The sequence below is a fragment of the Bos indicus x Bos taurus genome, chromosome 5 (genome assembly GCF_003369695.1).
Source record: "Bos indicus x Bos taurus breed Angus x Brahman F1 hybrid chromosome 5, Bos_hybrid_MaternalHap_v2.0, whole genome shotgun sequence".
Classification (NCBI taxonomy): domain Eukaryota; kingdom Metazoa; phylum Chordata; class Mammalia; order Artiodactyla; family Bovidae; genus Bos; species Bos indicus x Bos taurus.
Genome location: NC_040080.1, coordinates 92,656,321 through 92,683,227, shown reverse-complemented (window position 1 = coordinate 92,683,227; position 26,907 = coordinate 92,656,321). Strand labels below are relative to the sequence as shown.

The window sequence follows — 26,907 nt, the reverse complement described above, 5'->3', positions numbered from 1 at the left end:
AGATACAGTACAAATATATCACGGAATATTACTCAGCCATAAAAAGGAACAAAACTGGGTCATTTCTAGAGGCATGGATGGACCTTTCAGTTCAGTCTCTCAGGCATATCTGACTCTTTGCAACCCCATGGACTGCAGTATGCCAGGCCTCCCTGTCCATCACCAACTCCCAGAGTTCACTCAAACTCATGTCCATCGAGTCAGCGATGCCATCCAGCTATCTCGTCCTCTGTCCTCCCCTTCTACTCCTGCCTTCAATCCTCCCCAGCATCAGGGTCTTTCCAATGAGTCAGTTCTTCACATCAGGTGGCCAAAGCATCGGAGCTTCAACTTCAGCATCAGTCCTTCCAATGAATATTTAGGACTGAATTCCTTTTGAATTGACTGGTTTTATCTCCTTGCAGTCCAAGGGACTCTCAAGAGTCTTCTCCAACACCACAGCTCAAAAGCATCAATTCTTTGACTCTCAGCTTTCTTTATGGTCCAACTCTCACATCCATACATGACTACTGGAAAAACCATAGTTTTGACTAGACAGAACTTTGTTGGCAAAGTAATGTCTCTGCTTTTTAATATGCTGTCTAGGTTAGTCATAGTTTTTCTTCCAAGGAGCAAGTGTCTTTTGATTTCATAGCTGCAGTCACCATCTGCAGTGATTTTGAAGACCAAGAAAATAAAATCTGTCACTGTTTCCATTGTTTCCCCATCTGTTTTCCATGAAGTGGTGGGACTGGATGCCATGATCTTCATTTTTTGAATGTTGAGTTTTAAGCCAACTTTTTCACTCTCCTCTTTCACTTTTATCAAGAGGCTCTTTAGTTCCTCTTCACTTTCTGCCATAAGGGTTGTGTCATCTGCATATCTGAGGTTATTGATATTTCTCCCAACAATCTTGATTCCAGCTTGGGCTTCATCCAGCCCAGCATTTCACATGGTGTACTTTGCATAGTAGTTAAATAAGCAGGGTGACAATATACAACCTTGATGTATTCCTTTCCCGATTTGGAACCAGTCCATTGCTTCATGTCCCGTTCTAGCTGTTGCTGCTTGACCTGCATACAGATTTCTCAGGAGGCAGGTAAGGTTGTCTGGTATTCCCATCTCTTTAAGAATTTTCCATAGTTTGTTGTGATCCACATAGTCAAAGGCTTTGGCATAGTCAGTGAGCAGAAGTAGATGTTTTTCTGAAATTCTTTTGCTTTTTCTCTGATCCAGTGGCTGTTGGCAATTTGATCTCTGGTTCCTCTGCCTTTTCTAAATCGAACTTGAACATCTGGAAGTTCACAGTTCATGTACTATTGAAGCCTAGCTTGGAGGATTTTGAGCATTACTTCACAGGCGTGTGAGATCAGTGCAACTGTACGGTAGTTTGAGCATTCTTTGGCATTGCCTTTCTTTGAGATTGGAATGAAAACTGACCTTTTCCAGACCTGTGGCCACTGCTGAGTTTTCCAAATTTGCTGGCATATTGAGTGTAGGACCTTAACAGCATCATCTTTTAGGATGGACCTAAAGACTGTCATACAGAGTGAAGTAAGTAAAAAAGAGAAAAACATATATTGTATATCAATGCATACATGTGGAATCTAAAAAAGTGGTATAGATAATCTTATTTGCAAAGCAGAAATAGAGACACAGATGTAGACAACAAATGAATGGCTTCCAAGGGGGAAAGGGGTTGGATGGGAGGAACTGAGAGATTGGATTGACACATATACACTATTGATACCATGTATAAAATAGACAACTGATGGGAACATGCTGTATAGCACAGGGACCTCCACTTCATGCTTTGTGATGTCCTAAATGGGAGGGAAATCTAAGAGGGATGACATATATGTATGTATTATGTGTGGTTGATTCATTTCCTCTGCACTACAAGTTAATACAACATTGTGAAACAACTATACTGCCATAAAAATCAATATTTAAAGATTGAGGCCTGCCCAGAGGCTCTACAAGGGCCTTTTCAGTTCTGACCTTTTGGGGAAGTGACTCTGAACTCTGCTCTGGGATTGTAACACCTCCTTCCCGGGGACTTAGCAAGGATTCTGTAATAAGCTTGGGAGGTTGTCCAGGTGCCACCTGGGGGAGCCCAGGGACACCCCATGCCTCTGGAGGTGATGCACTTGCCTCCCAGCTACCAGCTCAAGGGACCAAGCAGGACTGACATTGTACACTCGACTTCTGTAAGAGCTTCATGTCCTAAGACCCTGAGCCCCACCTCACACCTTACAAAATTTTTTAAAGAATTAGAGCAGATCTAACTACAAGGAACAGAAACCATTCAAAGTGAAAAGAGGCCTCCGGGCTCCTAACCTCCTATAGACAAGAAGCAGGCTAAGAACACATGGGTTGTTTATCATGGAAAATAAAGGATGATACAGAAGATGAAGCCAAGATTCCAAAGGATAGAGACAAGGGCAGAGGAGAACCAATTCCAGGGAGCAAAACTAGGCACTAATCAGATACACTCCCAGTCTCTGCAACAGGAGGAATTAGCAATGGGTGCCCGACTGTACTTAGAACTGTTATGAATCAGGGATTTCTCTGTGTGTCAAATTTTTCCTCTTTCTAAACAGAAGTGCAGATTGTGGCTATCCTACCCCAGAGGTTCTACAAAGGGCCTTTTCAGTTCTGACCTTTTGGGGAAGTGACTCTGGACTCTGCTCTGGGATTGTAACACCTCCTTCCCAGGGACTTAGGATTCTGTAATAACTGAATGCAATGGTGAATGCATGACAGGTGTGGTGGACATAAATAATTGCCATCTAATTCACAAGACTTCAGCCTGAGGTAGATAATAATGGAGGAGCTACAACAAAAGAACCATATCCTAAGAGTCTCATGTGTTAATGGATCTAATCCAACCAGTGAGATCCTGATTTCCAGCCGATGTAACAATGGGATGAAATTTGGGCGGGGCAGGGGTGGGGGGCGGGGGGCAGTCTTTGGAGGAGTTAGCATATGTTGTTTGTGGGAGGGACATGAATTGTTGTGACCAGAGGGCACACTGTGGGGTCTGGTGTCCACAAGAGGACTTGGCCATTCTGTTCTTCTCTTCACACATAAGCCAACATAGGGTGGAGTCTGCTTCCCCTCCCCTTGAGCCTGAGCTGACCCTGTGACTGCTCTGGCCAGTAGAATATGGTGGAAGTGAGCTTCTGAGCTCAAGCCTAAAGAGGCCTGGCTGCTTCTGCTCCCTACCTTCCTTCTTAGAACTCAGACACCAAGCAGCTATGTGAGAAAGGCTCATACGGAGGAGAACCAAGTCCCTGGACTCCAGTTATCAATGCATTGTCTGTCAGCTCCAGATTCACCTGTCGTGGCCTGCTCTGTGAACATTTAGAGGGGCCCTTTAAATACTTTCCTTTGTTTACTGGAACAAGATTGAGCTTTGTCAGTAGAGGGTGATGGAGCAATAGAGCAAGAGGAAGGGGCTTTCCTTCCTGGCTCCAGCTTCCTCCTTGGAAGACTCCTGCAGCACCCACAGTTTCTCCAGAACTTCTCCTGTGTTGCCATGGCTTTACTGCCGCCATGCACAGTGGTCAGCAGTATACTGTGGCCAGCAGTTTCCAGTATCCCCCTCGGGTGGTTTTGAGATGGAGACATGTCTTCATGAACAGGTCTCCCTAGTTTTCCCTGGATCTGAGGTCCACATCTTGGCACTGGGGTCCACTTCCTTGGGTGTGCTCCCTTAGGTCTAAAGGTAGGGGCTGCTCCTTATAACTGCAGCTTCTGTATTCTTAGATTTCTTGCTTCTTACTAGCCAAACTCTCATGACTTAATCACCTATTACAGTTAATAATTTCTTATATTAAACTTCATCTGTTCAAATGATTGTCTCCTGACTGATATATCCTGGCCAATAGCTCCAGCTGAACTCCTAGCTAGTATGTGTTCTTAGTCATTCAGTCGTGTCTGACTCTGTGTGACCCCATGGACTGTAGCCTGCCAAGCTCCTCTGTCTATGATATCCAGCACCAAATCCAGCCATGTGAAATGAGGCCATTTTTGACCTTCCAGACATCCTAGCATCCCAAACAACATCACATAAAGTAGAAGAACTGCCCAGTAAGCCTATTGAATCACTAGAAAAAATAAAGCATTATAGTTCAAGCCTCTAAATTTTGGAGTGGTATGTTATATGCAATAGATACCTGAAACCTCCCTACAACCCAGTAGGTCTCATTATTCCATTTTACAGATGAATAAATTATAAAGCTCAGTGACAATCAGTGTCTTGCTCACAATTACAGAACTAGGAAACGGCTGAACCAATATTCAAACATAGGCTTGTATTAACCAAACTCCTTTAAATACATACTCCTTTAAATACACAGTCCTTTAAATACACAGTTCTCCCTAAGTCCTCACTTAGGGAGCCAGAAGGACCCTTAGGAATAGTGTCCACAATCCCTCATTCTCTAGCCAAAGAAACTGAGGCTCAGAGGGCAGAAGCGACTTGCCCAAAGTCACCCAGTTAGGAAATGGCAGAGTCAGGACTCTGAATTAGAAGCCTGATTCTCCTGACCCTCAACCTGAAGCTCTTCCTCTCCCTTACACTGTTGTCCCTCATGCCTTCCTTTCATTCTTACCCTCACCCATGTACTTTTCCCCTCCAGGAATGTCCTTGGCAGGTTGACAGAAGGAAAACACTGGTTGAGAAGCCATAGGGCACATCTGGCCATGTCTAGGGACAGCTTTGGTTGTCACAACTCGGGGAGGGTGGACTACTACTGCCGTGCAGTGGGTAGAGGCCGGTGGGCAAGTCACTGATCCTCACTAAAGTTTAGCTTCTTCATCTGTAAAATGGAATCATGACACCTATTGGATTACAGGGAGGTTTCAGCTGTCTATTGCCCTTCTGGCTCCCTAAGTAAAATTATGTATTAAAGAGTTGGTTAAACCTATGTTTGAATGTTGATTCAGTCATTTACTAGTTCAGTAACTGTGAGCAAATCACTGATCCTACAATGCACAGGATACTTGCCCCCCAGTAAGGAAGTCTCTAGCCCAAAATGTCAGTAGTGTTGAAGTTGAGAATTCTTGGTCTAGAGAAACCCATGACCACACAAGGCAGGGAGGGATTCCCCATCTCCATGGGTCTTCTCTCATTTTCTCAAGGCTCCGGTGGCTCAAGGCCAGATGGGCAGCTTCTACCACATCATTTTCACCTAACGAAAAATAACTGAGTGCATGAGAGGTCCTGAGGACATCACTGGCAGGGAGCAGCTATCTCAGGAGGGCCCTGGCATTTATGAGACTCTGAGGCACCAGGTCTGATTAGCCACAATTAGTTTATTGGAAACAAAGAGGGAAACAAAGACAAAAGAGCTTGCAGGCAGTTGATTCACTGGCTTTGTAGAAGCCTCCGCGGGCATCCTTGAAAGGTGATGGTCTCCCCTCCCACAGGGCATGGCCCTCAAAGAGTTACAGGAAAACCACCATCAGTGTTCCCCATGTCCATGCCACAGGTACCAACACACTCGCAGATTCCCCAGGATGTGCAGATCGGGAGATTCCGGGGCCTGTTTCCCGTTCCTCCAAGATTAGGTGAAGGGGATCAGGCAGGACCAATGAATCCAGCAAAACCCAGAAGGCAGAAGAAGGCATGAATCCTCAAGACAGCAAAACGACTACTAGGAAAGGCTACAGAAAGAGGTCAGGGTGCGCCCCAGCCTCCCCGGGGCTCGGGTGCCTGGCGGATGGCACGCAAAGGAAGCAGAGAGGGAGCAGGGAAGGCAGACCCTGCAGGCTAGCGGGCGGCCCGGGGGCGAGGGCCGGGGGTGCAACGGAAGGGGCGTTCCGGTGGCGCGACGTCCTGGCTGGGCCGGAAGGCGACCTTAGCACTTCTTACAGCCCAGGATGCTGCCGCCCACCCTAGAGCAGGGGCCGCAGGCGTCGGAGGTGCCCACCACCACGTTGCCGCTGCAGGGGGCGCTGCAGACGCTGGTGGTGACAGCAGGGGCAGCACCGGAGGCGCAGAGATCGCCACAGACGACGCCACCTCGGGAGCTGCTGACGCCTGAACGGGGTGGAGAACAGGCAGAGACGCGGTCAGACACTGCCCCAGCCAGGAGGCTTGGAGCGGCGAAAGTGCCCCTCCCTAAAGGCATTGTGACCACCCGGCTGGAGAATGGGGAGGGGCGGGCTACTTACAGACATTCACAGACCCGACGCCCTCGCACAGCCTGCGGGGAAAGGAAAAGAGAAAGGTCAGTGCCCTGAAAAGCCGCTGGTCCACACAGCCAAGGCGAAGGGTGAGGTCCCCCGCCCTCATTCTGAGCACTTGCCCCTGAAAGGCTCCATTAAGCGCTAGCCCTGGGTCAATGTATGGGTTCTCTCTAGCCTTTATTAGCTGAGCAACCTCGGATTTAGGGGCTTTCCCAGGTGGTGCTAGTAGTAAATTACCTGCCTGCCAATGCAAGAGACATAAGAGATGTGGGTTCGATCCCTAAGTCTCCAGAAGACGCCCTGAAGGAGGGCATGGCTACCCACTCCAGTATTCTTACCTGGAGAATCCCATGGACAGAGAAGCCTGGCAGGCTACAGTCCATTGGGTTGGAAAGAGTCGGACAGGACTGAAGCAACTTAGCACACACACAGCCAGCCTCCTGGGGAAAATCTACTCCCTGAACTTTGCGAGGATGAAGTCAAAATGCCTGTAAGTGCCTGATTTCTGTCATCAGGAACGGTAGTGCTTCGGGAATGGTAGCTCCTACCGTTTCTTTCTGTTCTTATTAACTTGTAAATGTATCTGAGGAGCAGCAGATTTAAATTCCTGAATCTGATCTGACTGGTATCACTAAAGAATGGGCTTCCGGAGGACAGAATTTTTTTGTCTATCCTTTTTCCCGCTGCAGAATCTACAGTGCCCCCAGATGATGCTTGGCTCAATAAATAACTTGCATGAATGAATGGGATGTTAGAACATATTGAGAGCAGACTCAGAGATTAGCTACATCTAGTCCCCCACTTAACAAATGGGTAAACTGAGGCCCAGAAAGGAAATAACCAGTACCACTCCGGCCACCTAACTCCATCCAGCCTGGGTTTCCTTCCTACGCGATGCTGTCTCCTTAAGGAAAACACAGAGTCCCTCTGAGAGACCAAAGCAAAGGGTTGTCTTAATCAGCTTCAGAAATGAGGAGAGTCTGCAGCTCACAATCTACCTTCCCAGGCCCACATTTCCTAGGGAATCCACAGCAAAGCTTCTGAGTTCATTCCAAGAGTGTTTGGGGCAGAGGGATGGACCTTTCTGTTTCCAGGGGAAGAACCAAAGGGCACGGCCTGTGACTGTTGTCCTCACAGAAGCGGTTCAGCTGCCCTCCACCTGAACATAGACGGCTAATGACCAGTGAGTCTCCCTTTGCCCTCAAAAGAAGCAACAAGTAAAAATGCCCAGAGCAGGCTACAGCTGCTTCAAGGGACCAGTCCCTGTTATCTGTCTACCCTTCATTTCACTTGCTGCAATGAACAAACACTTAGGCAAAGGCACTCCATAGTTAGAATATATAAGTGTGTGTTGATAAAATCCTCTATTGAAGCTGTCATTTGGGAGGAAATCTGAACTCCCAGGGCTGGAGCCAAGGCCAAGCTTGAGAATAGAGTTGGAACCCTGAGGGCCATGTGCAGTGAGGGCCAGGAGAGAAGAATCACTATTGAGGGAAGGAGACCTAGCCCAGACAGGGCTACTCAGGAACAGCAATTACTATGACCTTGACTCTGGGCTGTGAGAAACAGATTTGCAAAGACACCAATCCCAGATCAGCAACTAAGTGGGCATGAGAAACTGAAATGGGGCTAGAAACATACCTAAAGAAATTACTCAAATTACCTGTCCAGTTGCAGGATGGGGAGCTTTGTCAAGTAGGAAAGTCAGGTACACCACATGATAAGAACCCAGGCAGAGCTGGGAGAGAAATTTGGCTACAGTACCCACCTCTGCTCCTCGCCCTCCAGCAGGCGCCTATAGGTGGCGATCTCGATGTCCAGGCCCAGCTTGGAGTTCATCACCTCCTGGTATTCCTTGAGCAGGCAGGCCATGTCCTGCTTGGCCTTCTGCAGGGCCTCCTCCAGCCCGGCCAGCTTGCACTTGGCATCATTGAGGGCTGCCTCGCCCTGCTGCTCTGCCTGGGTTACTGCAGCCTCCAGCTTGGAGTTCTAAGGGCCCAGGAGAGAACAAGGTAGGTTATGGTCTCTCCACACAGCAGGAATCTCTCCCCTTCATCACCTGGATCACCCAGAGTGACCACAGCCTTGGTCTCAAGTCATGCAAATGGACTGGAGCATGAAAGGTGAGATCCAGCTGGGCACACACACTGCCTGGGGGAACCTGGGTGGGCCTCAAACAGCTCCTACCTGGCACTTGGCATTCTCGATCTCAGCCGTCAGCCTCTGGATCGTGCGGTTCAGCTCATTGATCTCCTCCTTGGTGCGACGCAGGGTCTCTCCATGTCGGATCACCGTAGCCTTGATCTCCTCACACTGGTGGGAAGCAGAGAGGCTTGTGAAGCTCAGGACAGGACATTCCACCCATTCAAGGCACCACAGATGCCCAGTGTACAGCCTGTGAAACCATATATGGCAGCCCTGTCCTTCCACTATAACCTGACAGCTGTCTGCACTTCTGTTACCATCTCTAGAAATCCAAATTGGCAGACAAAAGAAGCCTTGTTAATGTATACCTCACATCCCTTCCATCATGTCTAGAAGGCAGGTGTCCTGGACCACTCACCTTGCTGCGGTACCAGCTCTCAGCCTCGGCCCGGCTGCGGCTGGCAATGTCATCATAGTGAGCCTTGATCTCAGCCACAATGTTGTCCATGTTCAGGTCCCGGCTGTTGTCCATCTTGACGATGACCGAGGTGTCTGAGATGTGGGCTTGGAGAACTCGGATCTCCTGCAGATGGTGGGGCAGGAGGGTGGAAGGGTCTTGTTTACACCTTGGCTTCCCCCACCACAGTGTGTAGAAGCCTTCTCAGCCCTCCTGATCTCCCTGGGCCTCCCAGAGGTCCCCCTCTGACAGCCTCATGGACTGCAGCTCCTGCTCAAACTCCTGTCCGACTCCGAACCCAAACCAACACCCTCTCTTCCAGATCCTGGATTCTGCCAGGGCTACAATCACTTACCTCCTCATACAGTCGCCGAAGGAAGTCGATCTCCTGAATCAAGGCCTCCACGTTGGCCTCAAGATCTGATTTGCGGAGGTAGGCACAGTCCACATCCTGGGAAGATGGGGAGTCTTTGAGCAAAGAGGACCCCTGGTGATCATCATCACCCCGAATTCCTCTCTCTTCTCACCCATTACAAGGAGGTGAGGAGGAAAGGATTCCCTGTGTTCCTCTTCCTGTGCCATCTCCATGCTGCCCTTCCCTGGAGGCATCTCACAACCTCCTCCCCTTCCAAGAACAAATGCCTTGTGCCTTGGAGATGAACCACCAGCCTTTCACCCCACCTACCTGAGACCTCTCACTTTCCAGCTCTCCTTTTCCCCTTCCCTGTACCAAAAAGCCTGCCAGACTGGCTCCCTTGCTCAACCACCTTGACCTTTCCCTGTTTCCCTATAGTCCTCCAAGACTCCACCTGGCCACTGTTGGCTCTGCTCCATCCTCCCCTAGATCCTGGGACTGTGCCCCTCCTCTTAACCAGACTCCTGAGACACTAGACAGGACACCATCCCTCAGAGAGAGGCATGAGCTACAGAGAGACTGAAGCTACCATGCCTCCACAGAATCCCAGCCACAGACTACTTCTGAAACACCACAGAACATCCAGAGGTCAATTCAGCTATACCCCGGCTTTAGGGCAAGGTGTTAGTGGATTGTCCAAGGTTACTGCCCTTGCCAAAGCCTTGGATATGCCTTTCATGACCTGGTCTATGGGAATTTCCCATCCTGAATTGGCAAAGTCACTGCTCCCCAAAGAGGATGAGACCATTGTTCTCCACAATGAGAGCCTGTCATTCTGAGATCCTTCATGGCTCTGCTTCCTGATCCCTTGTTATTCACCTTCTTCAGAGCCACAAACTCATTCTCGGCTGTTGCTCTCAGAGAAACTTCCTCCTCGTACCTGGGGAAGAGGGCAGAGAGGGGAATCATGGCAGGGCAGGTCTCCCCAGAACCCTCTCCACATTTTACCAGTGAATGGGACGACACTAGGGAGGACCTCCCCACATAGCAAGATCCCTGGCAGCCCTGCTGGGTCCTCTCTGGTTGGACTTGGGGTGTGTCTGTGATTCTCTCTCTACTTGGAGTTGAGGGATCCAGGGGGTGACTCTTCTGGAACTTCATAGCCCTGCTGCCCAAACTGCTCTGAGGTCACCTCTGGAGGAAAATAAGGACTCAGCACCAGCCAGGAGTGGACAGCAGCCCCTCTGGGGCACTGCAGCCCCAGCCGCTCCCCACCTGGGTGTCCAACCTAGCTCAGCTGGGGGAGGACCTATGAATCTCAGAGGCCATCAGCACTAGAGCAACCTAGACAGTGGAAAACCCAGAGACCTAGGACCTGGCAGCCCTGAGAGACACTGAGATTCATATCACATCCAAGTGCTACAGGTGGGAGCCTGAGGGGCCAGGCCTGGGAGAATGCAGAAGCCTCCTCCCAACAGAGCACAGGGCACTGTTGCTGGGTGATCAGGCTTCCAGAAGAGAAGCCTGAAGGAGGGGAGAGAGACCTCCTAGGGAATCACGGCCCTACTCATAGGCATCTGAGCAAGACTGCCTGATGGGAGGATCCTGCTGCCTACCACCAACTTGCCCTGCATGGTCACATCCCCTTCTTTGAAATGCTTCAGTCTCACCCAGTGGGTTGAATCCATGTCCATTTCCTGTGCCCAACATCACCCCCAGCCACACTCACTTCTTCTTGTAGCCCTCCAGCACCTCCTGCAGGCTGTTGAGCTCTGAGGACAGCCTCCCGCTGTCAGCCTCTACGCACTCAGCCTCCCGCCTCAGCGTCTCGATGTAGCCATTGAACAGGGGCTCGAGGTTGCTCTCACAGCACTGGCGGTTCTGGTAGAACTGTAGCTTGGTCTCCAGCAGCTTGTTCTGCTGCTCCAGGAAGCGCACCTGCCATTTGGGGTGGGAGGAGGGGTCAGATGGCTCCTACTGCCCCAAAGCCTATTTGGAGGATGGAGGGGATTGGGGAGTGTGCTGATCTCTTTACAGTAAACTCCAAAACCAGGAGTTCAGCAGAAATTAGACAGACGGGGCAGTGGGAGACAAGGCAATTTCTGGATTTCAAGATAGTGATCATGTTTGTATTTTCTATATTAGGGTGAGAGCAAGGTGTTTGGAAAGATCATTCACTTCTCAGGTGAACTGAGTTATCCTGACCTGCTGAGTCTAGATGGCATGTGATCGGGAGCTAAGTAGAGCTCTTTTTGCATTTGACTGCCCCATCAGTGCCCAACTGGGACTTAGGCATGGGAGGCGGGGGAGGAGGTTCAGAACAGGTGTGATCAAGGACAAATACTTGAAGGCTGAACTGTGGTCCTGTTCCCATATCTTGTGTGCATTTCTTGAGTCTTGTTTGCATGTATGCTTTCTTCTCTGACATGTGGTTCCAAGCCTTGTCCTTGTCTGTGGGGACCCTGCCTGTCTGGACAGAGGTTGTATATAATAACAGTGCTCTATTCAGGAGCCCCTGCTCTAGACTCATCTCTCTGGTCTGTTTGTGCCCTGTATGTGTGTCCATTTCATCAGACTGGGACCTGAAAGGACCACATCTCTACTGCCCTTGACTACCCCTTCACTGCCTACCCAGAAAGGGAAGGTTCAGGAAGGGTGTGATCAAGGAAACTCACCTTGTCGATGAAGGCAGCAAACCTGTTGTTGAGACACTTGATCTGCTCCTTCTCCTCTTGCTTCACGCACTGCGCGTTGGGGTCGATCTCCAGGTTGAGGGGCGTGAGGAGGCTCTCATTGACTGACACGGTGGTGATGCAGGGAGGGCTGAGGCCGCCCACGCCACCGGAGCGGTACCCGAAGCTGCGGCCGCAGTAGCCGGCACGGAAGCCCCCGCAGACGCTGCGGCTACCGAAGCCCCCGGTGAGGCCGCGGTAGCAGGAGATGCCGCGGTAGGGGGCGGCCGTGATGCAGCAGCGGCCAGGCCGGGGTCCGCAGGCGGAGACGCAGCTGAAGGCTGGGAGAGCACGGTAAGATCCGCAAGTCATGGTGTTTCTTTGGGGGCACGGGAGGCTCTCAGGAGGCAGACGGCCTAATGGACGGCGAGTGGACGAGGTGTTCACTTCTTGAACATCGTTGGGCCTTTTATATATGTGAGGAGCCTGATGTATCCACGTGTTAGGAGCAATTAGACACGTTTATGGGCTTGGGTTGTTTAGCTGCTGTTGCTCCTTCCTTAATGTTCTTAATTGGGTGCCAGATGAGGCCAGATGTTTATGGCCTTTTACCCTAAACTGCACAATTTTTGTCCTCAAAGGGCCAGCTCACCTCTCCTCACCCCACCCCAACCTCCTCATACACAGTTGGCGAAAGGTTTTTGAGGATAGGGGAGCGGTGACTCACGTTGGAAAGGAGGGCGGAGGAAGGCGGGGCTGCGGCTTCTCCCGTACCGCCCATGTGATGTGCTCATGCCGCTGTCCGTGGTGCTGGTCACATCGGCACTGCAACACTGGGAGAGCGTAAGATCAACAGATGGGCTCCGTGATTTCCCTCACAGGGATGGCTGTTTTTACAGCACCAAAGCCTCACACACCTGCTCCCAGATTCCTCACCTGCACCCATCAGCCAACTCTCTGTATCTTGTCTCTCTCTCTGTTTCTCTCTTTCTCGCACACACACACAAACATACACACTGCGAACTCACATGCTGGACTTCCCATCAACAATCTCACAGATACTCATACGTGCTCATACACACATACATCTACCTCCACTTGCACCTGACAAGTCCCCTTCTTAGACCTTATTTGTTAGCCTGTGCTGAGAGGAGGCACTCCCTCCCACAGAGTCTTCCATGAGGCCTAAGGAGGTACACCTTGGCTCAGCAGTCTCCAGAATGCCCAGCCATTTCCAACAAGGCCCCAAGCAAGGATAGCCTGTCTAGATTTCACCTCCAGGCTCCATGATTTCCCCAGGGCGCAGAAGGACTGGGGTAGACACAGCTATTATAAGTTTTTTTATAGCTTTTGGCTCAGAATACAAGAGAATCTTTCTAGACAGAGCCATATAGAGGGAGCATCCAGCGCCCTGCCATCACCCCCCTGATCCTATATTGCTTTCCATGTTCTAACAACCCTGCAACATCCTTCTGTTTACAGCAATTTGTCAGTAGCATTAGAAGATGCTAATCCATATTGTCAGAACAAATCCATATTGGTGTGTACCATCCATCCAACATAGTTAGATTGGTCCTTGAACCTTATAAGGCTGGGTAGGAACCAGGACTCTTCCATGACTAGATCTATGTGATCTAGGGGAGCAAGGTAGTTCACTCCTCTTGGAAATGGACTAAGCATCTTCTTCCCAGGGCTGCCTTGGAGAATTACAGAGATGTGCATGCACTCAACAAACTCCAGAGCACTGTGCAGATGTGCTTTGTTGTAATCATTAAGAAGCAAGAGGCTCTGGGACTGCATTTTCTCAAAGTTCACATCATGATCCACAAATAGAAGCAACCAGAATTTTAATGAAACAGGTTAGGACAAAATCAAGTAGAGTAGAATATAGTAGAAAACATCAGAGTGTAGCATACATAATTAAAACACTTCAGGATCTTTTATTTCAATAGTATATGATATGTACGTATGTGTGTGCTTAATCACTATGAAAAATTATTTCTTACTATAATTGGAACTAAAAAGTTTAAATACATGGCTTATCAGTTAAGAACACATACCCAGAGTCCAAACTGCCTAGTTTCAAAGTCCCCCTCTCCCAGTTTCTAGCTATGTAACTTCAAGCAATTTCTTAACCTCTCCCTATTTCATTTCATGATTTGTAAAGTAGGGGTAATGCTACCTACCTCATATAGTTTTTATAAGGATTAAAAGAATTAATCCATGTCAAGCAGTTACAATAGAGCCTGACACACTCCTAAGGATGTAATCATATTAGTGGTAGGTGTCGCTACTGCTGCAGTTATAATGTCAGGTTTGATGGAGAGGTAGAGATATGTGTTATTATTGTTGTTGCTACTGCTTCTGCTGTGGATATATCAGCATGTTTCATGGAATATACCTACCTACATTACTAAACCACATGTAAAATACCCACTAATGATGCCTATGTTAAAGGAATAATGAAGTGAAATGAAGTGAAAGTCATTCAGTCATGTCCTACTCTTTGCAACCCCATGGCCTATACAGTCCATGGAATTCTCCAGGCCAGAATACTGGAGTAGGTAGCCTTTCCCTTCTCCAGGAGATCTTCCCACCCCAGGGATCAAACCCAGGTCTCCCACATTGCAGGCAGAATAGACAGATTAAAATTTAAAATACATGGATAATTCTTAACACAACAGCTGGCACACAGCAAGTGCTCAAAAAATGTTATCAACTCTTATTCTACCATGGAGTTAGTCTTAGGGGCAAGTAGAACTGGAGACCTTTCCTTTATCCTGAAAAAGAACCCAAAATCAAAGGTCCATCCTCAAGCCCAGCTACCTGAGGGAAGGCCCAATGAAAATCTCTCTTCTTAGGCAAAGGGAAAGTGTCACCAATCCTCAGGTAACTACACTACTGGGTGAAAAGAAAAGCTTGTACAGTCCAAAAAGTATGTTATCTGTTATAATTGATGAATTTGTGTTCCTTATTTGGCCTTAACAGACCATTAGAAATCTTTAGCCACAAATTAATGACATGCTCATTCACCTTGCCTAATGGTGAATTTTTATTTATTTATTTATTTTTGCCTAATTCTAAAATCTCCTGATTGATCAGTAGCCCAGGGATATCATGGGGTTGAGGTTGACAATCCATCCAAGTATATTGGAACTCTAAAGAGAGCAGGAATTCCACTGTGGCTGGACATATGGAAGTTGGATTTGAAGAAAAACTTGCCAGAAGGAGGGCAAATAGTCATGCCTTCCTAAGGAGCTTGCATTATGTCTCCCATTTAGGGGAGCTTTATGTAAAAGAGAAACATTCTTTTTTCTGGAGTGGCCATCATGTTTGTGGAGACAGGGTGAACCAAAAGACCTTTATATCTGGAGATCAGAGCCTCTTCAGATCTTGTTTCAAGGGATGCCTGGAGAGAAGGGGTAAATCAGGTAATTTTAACATTGAGAAGTTCTTTTTCAAGACTCCCTCTAGTCCATCCTGCTCCTGTGAAGGATGTTGCAAAGCAGATGCCCCAAGATGGATGGTGGGTTAGACAAGGTAACATCTTGTTGCTAGATTCAAGAATTCTGTGATTGATGTATCCCTGCAATATGCTGAACCCTATCTTAAGTTTGGAAGGAGAGAGGAAAGCATTAAGAGGAGGAAGGAAATATGTATTCTGGAACTCCTGATCTGACAGGGAAGACAGACCCAGAAGTTCAGAAGTTCATGAGAAAGGGCAGAAGCCTAAGAGAGTTTGTTTATAGCTATACCATCAGATCCTCAGGAGCTCAATGCCTGTTGACAGTGCCCATTCCAGGACAGTGTGAAATACAGTTAGTCTGATGAGAAAGGTATGAACGGATCCCTAGAAAGGGTGAGGACAGGCTTCATAAAGCAGCAGGAGGGACAGTGTTGGTAAAAAAGATGTGCATGGAGGTATTTCAAAGAGTCAACAGTGGGGGCAATCTGAGGCAATCTCTTCTTCCTTGCAGAAAAGGAAGGTATCATGAGATGCTTTGACAGTGGAGAGCCAGTGGAGACAGAGACTTCCGAAGCAGGGCCCATGTCATTCTGCTGCATGGCTGCAGACTGGGAAGCAGCCTGTGAACTCTATATCTGGAAGATACCAAAGCTCTAGGCTTGCAGGTATCCAAGAGGTGTGCCAGAGCTCTGCCCCTCAGCCAAGACAGCCTGGGACAGGGACCAATTGTCCATGAGAACTCACCAGGGGAGGGAGGGCCAAAGGCAGTCCTAGAGAATCTGGCAGAGGGGGAAGCCTGACTCAGGAGCTCCACCCTTGGTGAGGTCCATTCCCACCAACCAGGCTGAGCCCCTGCACCTCCCCCAGCCCATGTCCCTGCCCCATAAGGGCTCATTTATTTAGAGCTGGAGCCTACCCTTTAAGTAGGTCTATACCTGTGCCCCTTCCCCCATGAACCTCCTTTGCTCTTCCATCGTGGAGTGTCCCACTATTCTCCCATGGGTCTTGCCCTTTTTCATCCTCCACTGTCCTCCACTTCCTTCCTCTCTCCTCTGTCTCCCTGAGTCTCCCTTCCATGCCATTCTCCTCACCCCAGTCAGTCTCCATCCTTCTTCCAAGTGGCCCTGGAGAGTAGTAATCTAAAAGCAAGCATCTTTCTTCTTCCTTTCCTCTAGAAAACTACCTTCCATCCACTTCTCTTTCCTCAACCCTACCCCATCTCTACTGAAGGCCCATGGGCTTCAGAATTCTTGCCTTGTTGTCTGCCTTTCCCTTCCACTCCCACCATCACTCAGGTTGAGGAGTTTGCTTTGGTAAAGGACACATCCACTCACTTCATCTTTCCTTCAGGCCCCAGCCAAGAACCTCTCCCCACCCCACCCCCACCCTTAGGAATGGCTGCCATCGGTCTGCTTCATCTGGTCTCCACCCCATCTTACCAAAAAAAGCTTTGCATAATTAACCATCAAGCTTTGATGGCTCCATTACTCAGCACCTAATGTGCATCTGGGATTTATTTCATTCACACAACAAATATTTACTGAGCACCTACTGTGTGCCAAGTCCTTGGAATATAGCCATGAACCAAATGTTTGTACCCATTGGTATGCTGCAGGGTTTGCATTTTTGTTCATGATCTGGGTATATGTACAGCTTTTCCCTTGGAATTGGAAGCTCACAACAAATAAGAGTGAGTTCTCCTCACCCTCTGGTCCTGCACCCTGAGAGCATGCTGAAGGACCCAGAAGAGGTATGGGAGGGAGAGGAATAGTGAGCGTGTGTGAATGTACCATGTACAATGCGATGCTTTAGTGATGGAAGACAGTGGATGGACAGGACTACGATCAAGCTTTTCCATTGCAATCAAATACACCAGGCTATGAGTGCCAGCTCGGCCTCTAACCACAACCCGAGCAAATCTCTTGACCCTCTAGTCCTCAGTGTCCTCATCTGTAAAACAAGAATAATAACACCAGCATCAAAGGGCAACTTGTAAAAATTAAATGCATTAATGCAAGTTGGGCAGTCAGTATAGTATCTACTATGAAATAAGATGAACATCAACAGATGTTGTTATAAGTTTGGAAGACTGTTCATAAAATAGGTTTCTACACTAAGCATATGCTACCTGAATAATTTTTTTAAATAACAACATACCCTAGAAAAACTCTTGTACAGATATACCAGAAGACGTGGGAAATAATGTTCATGGCAGATCTGTTCACAATACACTCTGGGAACAGCCACGAGGCCTTGGAGGTGGAAAGATGAATAAACTGTGACATATTCCTACAGAGTACAATCCACAGTGAACATGAACACAAGACAGCTACAGGAAGCAACTTTGAACAAAGGAATACACACAATATGATTCCATTTATATGAAGTTCAAAAACTGGGATATATGGTTTAGAGATGCTTTCCTTGGTCCTTAAACTAAAGAAAAGCAAAGGAATCATTCAACACAAAATCCCAGAGAAGCATCCTGGTTCAGGAAGGAAGGGGGTGCAGTGACAATGAGGTTCAGAGGAAGTTCCTAAGTTATACATATGTTCTATTTCTTCCCACAGGTGGTAGGCATACCACCTATACATTCTTTTGTAGGGGTGGTATATTTCACAATAAAAGCAATGTTAACTTTCCTGATGGCTCAGCGGGTGAAGAATCAGTCTGCAGTGCAGGAGATGCAGGAGATATGGGTTCAATCCCTGGGTCAGGGAGATCCCCTGAAGAAGGGAATGGCAACCCACTCCAGTATTCTTGCCTGAAAAAATTTCATGGACAGAGGAGCCTGGCAGACTACAGTCCAAAAAGTCACAGAGTTGGACATGACTGAGAACAGTTGACAGGGCTTAACTTCCATAAAGCTCCCGTTGCCAGAGCCAAGACCACACAGTAGTCATTCTGCCAACCCTCCCCCCTCCCCACTCCCCTTCTCTCACCAAGAGCTTTTTTCACTCCAAGAAAACCTACAGATACAATGTCTTTTTAGGTCTTCAAAATTAGCAGCCATTAGTAATACCTGAGTTAAATGAAATGGTGTCACATTTGAATTTTTTTATATCCTGGTTTAAATTGCTTCTTTCAAATTGCTTAGCAAAGACCAGCCATTAGTAATTAGCTTATGTTTATGCGTGTCATTTTTATAGGGAGTTACACTAGTAGAAAAGGTAAAGTGTGTGTGAGTTGCACTCTGACTCACAGGGCTTCTCCTTGGGATACCCAGCCAGCTGGCTGGCTGGAAGCACCACAACTCCATTGTGGGCAGTGCCCAGAGTGGCGGATGAGGGCATAAAGGGCCTCAGAAGAGCTGGCCCAGGTCCCCAAACACATAAAGTGACATTAGGAGCCACACCCTCCTCTGGGATGGCCAGATTGCTGACATGGTCCATGACCACATGTCCATCCTATTGCAAGTCCCCATTCCTGAATGTTCTACATGGACATACTATTCTCTTCTTCTCCTTCCTCCTCTTTTCTTACCAACCCCCTCACCTCTTGCCCTAAGCTGCTTTGCCTGCCCTTTGCCCCTACAGCACACCAGCTACCAGCTACAGTGTTGGGCTGCCAGCTACAGTGTTTCTCTTCTCTTTTCTTCCCATCCATTTAAAACAAACCCCTGTTATTTTATGGGATCATTTTTCTAGTCTTACTCTATTGGAATGGAGTGTTTCATGTATGTAGAACACAGTATAATCTTATCAAGGTACTTACAATATACCAGATGCAAGCAAATAGCTAAAACTGCTCTTCTCCATCCCTTTCCTTCAATTCTCAGCCACAGGGTCCTGCAGATCCCCTCTCCTCAGCCTCTCATTGCCCTGTGTCACACACATGCCCATTGGCCCTCCTGGTTCCAACCATTCCAACACCCCCTGACTCTGCCCATTTTTCTTAGACTGACTCTCCTCAATTCTATATCCACAGATTGCTGCTGTTGTTTAATTGCTAAGTCATTTTCAATTCTTTTGTGATGCCATGAACTATAATTCGTCAGGGCTCCTCTGTTCATTGGATTTTGCAGATAAGAAAACTGGAGTAAGTTGCCATTTCCTTCTTCAGGGGATCTTCCTGACTCAGGAATCAAACCCAAGTCTCCTGCCTTGGCAGGAGGATTCTTTACCACTGAGCCACAAGAGGAGCCCTATATCCACAGAAACCCTCTCCCAATAAGTTTCTCCACCCTCTTGAAAGTCTCCAAGGACTAGGAAATCCAAGGGTTGTCATAACCTATAAGTGAGAAGGCTTGGCATCTCCTCAGTTCCACTTCTTAATAGCTGGGAGGTTTGGGGCAAGTTATTTAACCTCTCCAAGCCTCAGTTTCCTCATCTGTAAAATAGGGATAATGATACCTACTTCATATGGTGGATGTGAGAATTAGAGATCATTTATGGCATATAGTGTTGGTAACAGAGTAGGTGGCCAGTAAAAAGAAAATAGAACCTATATTGCCCTACAGAGATCTTTCTAATTGTAAAGGGGAAAACATACTCAAGTGATCTGATTTAGCATCACCAGTAATAGGACAACTTGATTGTGCTTTCTGGGGTGATACAGTAAGAGTTATAAAGCATTGTTTATGATGTATGCTGCCCAAAAATGTTTCAGTTAAACCCAATCAAGCCTTCAGACTAGCACTATCTGAAAGACACTGGTGTGATGGTGGAAATGTTCTGTTTCTGTGCTGTCAATAATGTAGCTGCTAGTCATGCGTGGCATGTGACTGAAAAACTAGATTTTTTAATTTAATTTTAACTAATTTAAATTTAAATAGCCACACGTGTCTATTGGCTACCATGTTGAACAGCCCAGCTCAAGAGTTTATTTTCAGTGTATAGAAAATACAAGAGAGATAGCCATAAGTTGAATCAAGAAAATCAATTTTTAAAAATCATAGGACAGTTAGGAAATTTTAATATGAATGGATAGGAAATTATTTTTTGGAATTATCATTCTTCTTCTTGCATGTGAAAAATGGTACTGTCTCTATTCTTAAGAAATGCACGCTAAAGTATTTAAGGGTTCCATGCTAAGCTTTCTGTAATCATCAAATAACTGGGCAAATGTGAAGGCAAATATGGCACAATGTTAATAACTCTTGAATGTGGGTACCTGGGTAGAACACATCAGGGTGTTTGTTATACAGGTACCATTTCTTCAACTTTCCTAATTTTGAAAATTTTCATAATAAAAGTGAAAGAAAACATAAAACACAAATATTTAATAATCTGCTGACTGCTGTCATGGCAGGGAAAGTCAGAACTTTTTCAGCAGCCAACTGGACTCGCTGGAGATTGGGAAAATACAGCTTTATGTAACAGCAGGGCCTTGCCCACTACTGGGATGGAAACTTCCAGAAGTTATTTGCTAATACCCCAGTCTCTCCTAGGCCCCCCACTCACACCTGCACACACACAGGTCACCTGCTTCTGCCACTTCTGGTTTCCCTTCTCCTCCCTCCACTCTCCTGCCCTGCCCTTCTCTTTCCAGTCTCCTCAGATGACTGCATGCCCAGCTGGCAAGGCACTTTGAAGATGAAACATGCCGAGTCCCTTAGAGCCCAGGGACTGGCATCCTTTACACAGAGGAGGGTGCGGGCCACTATTAAAGCACATTCTAGAGAGGCGTTGACCTCAGCTAGCCACACAAGCCCATAAAGCACAAATTGCCACAACTGCATCTGCATAGCCAAGCCCCTTCCGACCTGAGCATAAATAGGACCTCGGCTCTTTGAGGAGGACATTGGAGTTTCCACAAGACTCCAGCTCACCTCTCCTGTACTCTGCAACCTACACCTCCAGAAGGATCATGACCTGCGGATCAGGATTCCGTGGCCGCGCCTTCAGCTGTGTCTCCGCCTGCGGACCGCGGCCCGGCCGCTGCTGCATTACGGCCGCCCCCTACCGCGGCATCTCCTGCTACCGCGGCCTCACCGGGGGCTTCGGTAGCCGCAGCATCTGCGGGGGCTTCCGTGCTGGCTCCTTCGGCCGCAGCTTCGGGTATCGCTCCGGTGGCGTGGGCGGCCTCAACCCTCCCTGCATCACCACCGTGTCAGTCAATGAGAGCCTCCTCGCGCCCCTCAACCTGGAGATCGACCCCAATGCGCAGTGCGTGAAGCAAGAGGAGAAGGAACAGATCAAGTGTCTCAACAACAGATTCGCTGCCTTCATCGACAAGGTGAGTGTCCTTGATCACACCCTTCCTGAACCTTCCCTTCCTGGGTGGGCACTCAAGGGTTAGTCACGGGAGCAACAGAGATGTGGGCCAGATGAGCTCCCAGGCTGATGGAGGAGATGGACACACTTCCAGGGCACAAACAGACCAGAGAGATGAGTCTAGAGCAGGGGCTCCTGATTAGAGCACTGTTACTATATACAACCTCTGTCCAGACAAGCAGGGTCCCCACAGACAACGACAAGGCTTGGAACCACATGTCAGAGAAGAAAGCATACATGCAAACAAGAATCAAGAAATGCACACAAGATATGGGAACAGGACCACAGTTCAGCCTTTGAGTGGGTGTCCTTGATCACATCTTTCCTGAACCCACCCATACTAAACTTGGGCTGGGACTGATGAGGCAGTCAAATGCAAAAAGAGCTCTACTTGGCTCCCGACCACATGCCATCTAGACTCAGCAGGTCAGGATAACTCAGTTGACCTGAGGAGGGAATGATCTTTCCCAACCTCTTGCTCTCACCCTAATATGGAAAATCCAAACATGATCACTATCTTGAAATCCGGACGTTGCCTTGTCTTTCACAGTCCCCTCTGTCTAATCTCTGCTGAGTTCTTGGTTTGGGTTGTTGTTGTTCAGTCACTCAGTCCTGTCCAACTCTTTGCGACCCCATGGACTGCAGCACACCAGCTTCCCTATCCTTCACCATCTCCCAGAGCTTGCTCAAACTCATGTCCATTGAGTCAGTGATACAATCCGACCATCTCATCTTTTGTCTCCTCCTTCTCCTCTTGCCCTCAGTCTTTCCCAGCATCAGGGTCTTTTCCAGTGAGTCAACTCTTCACAACAAGTAGCCAAAGTATTGGAGCTTCAGCTTCAGCATCAGTCAAAATATTCAGGGTTGATTTCCTTTAGGATTAACTGGTTTGATCTTCTTGCAGTCCAAGGGACTCTCAAGAGTCTCCATCTCCAGAGCTCGAAAGCATCGATTCTTTGGCACTCAGACTTCTTTAAGGTCCAACTCTCACATCCATACATGACAACTGGAAAAACCTTAGCTTTGACTATATGGACCTTTGTCAGAAAAAGTAATGGTTTTGGAGTTTACCTTGAAGCAATCAGCACCCTCCCCAAGCCCCTCCATCCCCCAAATAGGCTTTGGGGCAGTAGGAGCCATCTGACCCCTCCTCCCACCCCAAATGGCAGGTGCGCTTCCTGGAGCAGCAGAACAAGCTGCTGGAGACCAAGCTACAGTTCTACCAGAACCGCCAGTGCTGTGAGAGCAACCTCGAGCCCCTGTTCAATGGCTACATCGAGACGCTGAGGCGGGAGGCTGAGTGCGTAGAGGCTGACAGCGGGAGGCTGTCCTCAGAGCTCAACAGCCTGCAGGAGGTGCTGGAGGGCTACAAGAAGAAGTGAGTGTGGCTGGGGGTGATGTTGGGCACAGGAAATGGACATGGATTCAACCCACTGGGTGAGACTGAAGCATTTCAAAGAAGGGGATGTGACCATGCAGGGCAAGTTGGTGGTATGCAGCAGGATCCTCCCATCAGGCAGTCGTTGCTCAGATGCCTATGAGTAGGGCCGTGATTCCCTAGGAGGTCTCTCTCCCCTCCTTCAGGCTTCTCTTCTGGAAGCCTGATCACCCAGCAACAGTGCCCTGTGCTCTGTTGGGAGGAGGCTTCTGCATTCTCCCAGGCGTGGCCCCTCAGGCACCCACCTGTAGCACCTGGATGTGATATGAATCTCAGTGTCTCTCAGGGCTGCCAGGTCCTGGGTCTCTGGGTGTCCCACTGTCTAGGTTGCTCTAGTGCTGATGGCCTCTAAGATTCATAGGTCCTCCCCCAGCTGAGCTAGGTTGGACACCCAGGTGGGGAGCGGCTGGGGCTGCAGTGCCCCAGAGGGGCTGCTGTCCACTCCTGGCTGGTGCTGAGTCCTTATTTTCCTCCAGAGGTGACCTCAGAGCAGTTTGGGCAGCGGGGCTGTGAAGAGTCACCCCCTGGATCCCTCAACTCCAAGTAGAGAGAGAATCACAGACACACCCCAAGTCCAACCAGGGAGGACCCAGCAGGGCTGCCAGGGGTCTTGCTGTGTGGGGAGGTCCTTAGTGTTCTCTCCTTCACTCCTGTAAGGTGGTGACCTCCCTCTGTCCTCTTTCCGCAGGTATGAGGAGGAAGTCGCTCTGAGAGCAACAGCTGAGAATGAGTTTGTGGCTCTGAAGAAGGTGAGTAACACAGGATTGGGAAGCACAGACATGAGGGAATATCAGAATGACAGACTCTTGTTGGGGAGATCTATGTTCTCAACCTCCCTGTGGGGTGCAGTGACCTTGCTGAGTCAGGATGGGAAATTCCCATAGACCAGGTCATCAAAGGCACATTCAAGGCTTTGACAAGGGCAGTAACCTTGTAAAATTCACTAGCACCCTGACCTGATGCAGGGGTATGACTGAATTGATCTCTGGATGTTCTGTGCTGCTTCAGAGTTGATAGTCTGTGGCTGGGGTCCCATGGAGGCATTGTAAGCTTCAGTCTCTCTCTTGAGGGATGGTGTCCTGTCTCATGTCTCAGGAGTCTGGTTAAGAGGAGGAGCACAGTCCCAGGGTCTAGGGGGAGGATGGAGCAGAGCCAACAGTGGCCAGGTGGAGTTTTGGAGGACTACAGGGAAACAGGGAAGGGTCAAGGTGGTTGAGCAAGGGAGCCAGTCTGGCAAGCTTAGGGTAAGAAGGAGACATGGGAGGTAAGAGATCTCAGGTAGGTGGGGTGAAAGGCTAGTGGTCCACCTCCAAGGCACAAGGCATTTGTTCTTAGAAGGGGAGGAGGTTGTGAGATGCCTCCAGGGAAGGGCAGCATGGAGATGGCACAGGAAGAGGAACACAGGGAATCCTTTCCCCCTCACCTCCATGTACTGTGTGAGAAGAGAGAGGAATTCGGGTGATGATCACCAGGGGTCCTCTTTGCTCAAAGACTCCCCATCTTCCCAGGATGTGGACTGTGCCTACCTCCGCAAATCAGACCTTGAGGCCAATGTGGAGGCCCTGATTCAGGAGATCGACTTCCTTCGGCGACTGTATGAGGAGGTGAGTGGTTGTGGTCCAGGCAGAAAGCAGCAGCTGGCCCGAAAGAGAGGGCATTGCTCTGCGATCAGAGTTGGACAGGGTTTTGGGCAGGAGCTACAGTCCATGAGGCTGTCAGAGGGGGCCAGGGCTGGAGATCAGGAAGGGCTGAGAAGGCGGGTACACACTGTGGTGGGGAAAGTGATGGTGTAAACAAGACCCTTCCATCCTCCCGCCCCACCATTTGCAGGAGATCCGAGTTCTCCAAGCCCATATCTCAGACACCTCGGTCATCGTCAAGATGGACAACAGCCGGGACCTGAACATGGACAACATTGTGGCTGAGATCAAGGCTCAGTATGATGACATCGCCAGCCGCAGCCGGGCCGAGGCTGAGAGCTGGTACCGCAGCAAGGTGAGTGGTCCAGGACACCTGCCTTCTAGACGTGATGGAAGGGATGAGCAGTATGCATTAACAAGATTTGTCTGGGGATTCTGATTCCTAGAGGTGGTGAAAGAAGTACAGACAGCTCTCAGGTTATAGTGGCAGGACAGGGCTGCCATTGTGGTTTCACAGGCTGTGCGTTGGGCAACCTGAAAATCATCCGTGTCGTTCTGAGTGGGTGGTACATCCCATCCTGAGTTACATGAGCCTTTCTGCTTCCCACCAGTGTGAGGAGATCAAGGCCACAGTGATCCGGCATGGGGAGACCCTGCGTCGCACCAAGGAGGAGATCAACGAGCTGAACCGCGTGATCCAGAGGCTGACGGCTGAGGTCGAGAATGCCAAGTGCCAGGTAGGGTTTTTTTGAGGCTCACCAGGGTCCCAAAGGCAGTGTGTGTGCCCAGCTGGATCTCACCATTCATTCTCCAGTCCACTTGCATGACTTGAGATCCAGTTTGTGGTTACTCAGGGAGCCCCAGGTGATGAAGGGGAGAGGCCTGTTCCTGGGGTGATCCCTGCTGTGTGGAGAGACCATAACCCACCTTGTTCTCTCCTGGGCCCTTAGAACTCCAAGCTGGAGGCTGCAGTGACCCAGGCTGAGCAGCAGGGCGAGGCAGCCCTCAATGATGCCAAGTGCAAGCTGGCCGGGCTGGAGGAGGCCCTGCAGAAGGCCAAGCAGGACATGGCCTGCCTGCTCAAGGAGTACCAGGAGGTGATGAACTCCAAGCTGGGCCTGGACATCGAGATCGCCACCTACAGGCGCCTGCTGGAGGGCGAGGAGCAGAGGTAAGGACCGTCCCAGCCTGGCCCTGACAACTCATTCCCACCCTTTACACAAATACCTCCCTTGATTCTGGCTGAGCAATGGCCAGGTCTGGGGCAACCCTATCATTTATCACTTTGAAGTGGGGTATTCTGAAGACTCTTCCTTCTGACACTCTGATCCTTCTTACCACTCGTGGACCGCACTCCAAGAATTTGTGGAGCTCTGTTTACAGCTCTGGCTCAATCACTAATGTTGCCTTTTCCTTCTTCCCTCTCAGACTGTGTGAAGGCGTTGGGTCCGTGAATGTCTGTGAGTATCCTAGGCCCTGTGTGGATGGGTTTACTCGCTTCCTGTAAAGGATGGAAGCAATGTTTTCTCTAACACCTAAATATGAGTGGGCTGGCATCACAGGAAGAGGGATTTGGGGTCAGACAGCAGGAAGGACCGCTTCTTTTGGACTAGAGTTGTTAAGATGCTTGGAGAGGGTCATAGTCGGGGAGGTGACACCCTCGGTCCCCCAGAATTTTGACGCAGTCTTTGGGGTTCGCAGGTGTCAGCAGCTCCCGCGGCGGGGTCGTCTGCGGGGACCTCTGCGTGTCGGGTTCCCGGCCGGTGACGGGCAGCGTCTGCAGCGCCCCCTGCAGCGGGAACCTGGCGGTGAGCACTGGCCTGTGCGCGCCCTGCGGCCCCTGCAATTCCGTCACGTCTTGCGGCCTGGGCGGCATCAGCTCCTGCGGCGTGGGTTCCCGCGCCAGCGTCTGTCGCAAATGTTAGGCCTCCCAACTCAGGCCCCGCCCGCGCATCTCTCCCGCGCAGCCCGGCAGGGCCCTCCCTGCATGGCCCCGCCCCCTCCCCCCTGCATGGCCCCGCCCCCTCCCCCGCTCTGGGTGGAGCAAGCCCTAGGCAACCTCTCTCGTACTTCGAAAGGTCCGTCCCACTCCTGGCCTCCCAAGTCTGTGCGTAATGCCCTCTTCCTGGGTTCTGCCGCCCGCTCTGGGAAAGGCTACCCTAGAAAAAAGTCCCTTTGGCCACCACAGGAAGGGACCCTAGGGCAGGGAGAACCAAGACCCCACTCCGGGTTGTCGTGGGGCCAATGGCCAGAGTCCCCACCCTGTCCCAGCATCTCCCTTCCTTCTCTGCTGTGTTCATCTCTTCCAAGATCTGTGTTTCCAATAAACCAATGTAGCCAAC

At 49.4% G+C, this 26,907-nt stretch overlaps 2 protein-coding genes across 2 annotated transcripts; one reads left to right on the top strand and one right to left on the bottom strand.

Annotated features, from left to right (window-relative positions):
• Positions 1 to 5,281: 5,281 nt before the first annotated feature.
• Positions 5,282 to 12,451, bottom strand: LOC113893169 (keratin, type II cuticular Hb1-like). The gene is made up of 9 exons (XM_027542944.1): positions 11,810 to 12,451; positions 10,864 to 11,072; positions 10,014 to 10,074; positions 9,135 to 9,230; positions 8,741 to 8,905; positions 8,365 to 8,490; positions 7,946 to 8,166; positions 6,163 to 6,194; positions 5,282 to 6,028 (listed from the first exon to the last, which is right to left on the bottom strand). The coding sequence occupies exons 1-9, from the start codon at positions 12,176 to 12,178 to the stop codon at positions 5,847 to 5,849; spliced, it is 1,461 nt and encodes a 486-aa protein (XP_027398745.1). The 5' UTR covers positions 12,179 to 12,451; the 3' UTR covers positions 5,282 to 5,846.
• An 8,293-nt stretch (positions 12,452 to 20,744) lies between these two features.
• Positions 20,745 to 26,907, top strand: LOC113893168 (keratin, type II cuticular Hb1). Its single transcript, XM_027542943.1, has 9 exons — positions 20,745 to 21,449; positions 22,657 to 22,865; positions 23,614 to 23,674; positions 24,434 to 24,529; positions 24,756 to 24,920; positions 25,177 to 25,302; positions 25,516 to 25,736; positions 25,994 to 26,025; positions 26,267 to 26,907. The coding sequence occupies exons 1-9, from the start codon at positions 21,081 to 21,083 to the stop codon at positions 26,488 to 26,490; spliced, it is 1,503 nt and encodes a 500-aa protein (XP_027398744.1). The 5' UTR covers positions 20,745 to 21,080; the 3' UTR covers positions 26,491 to 26,907.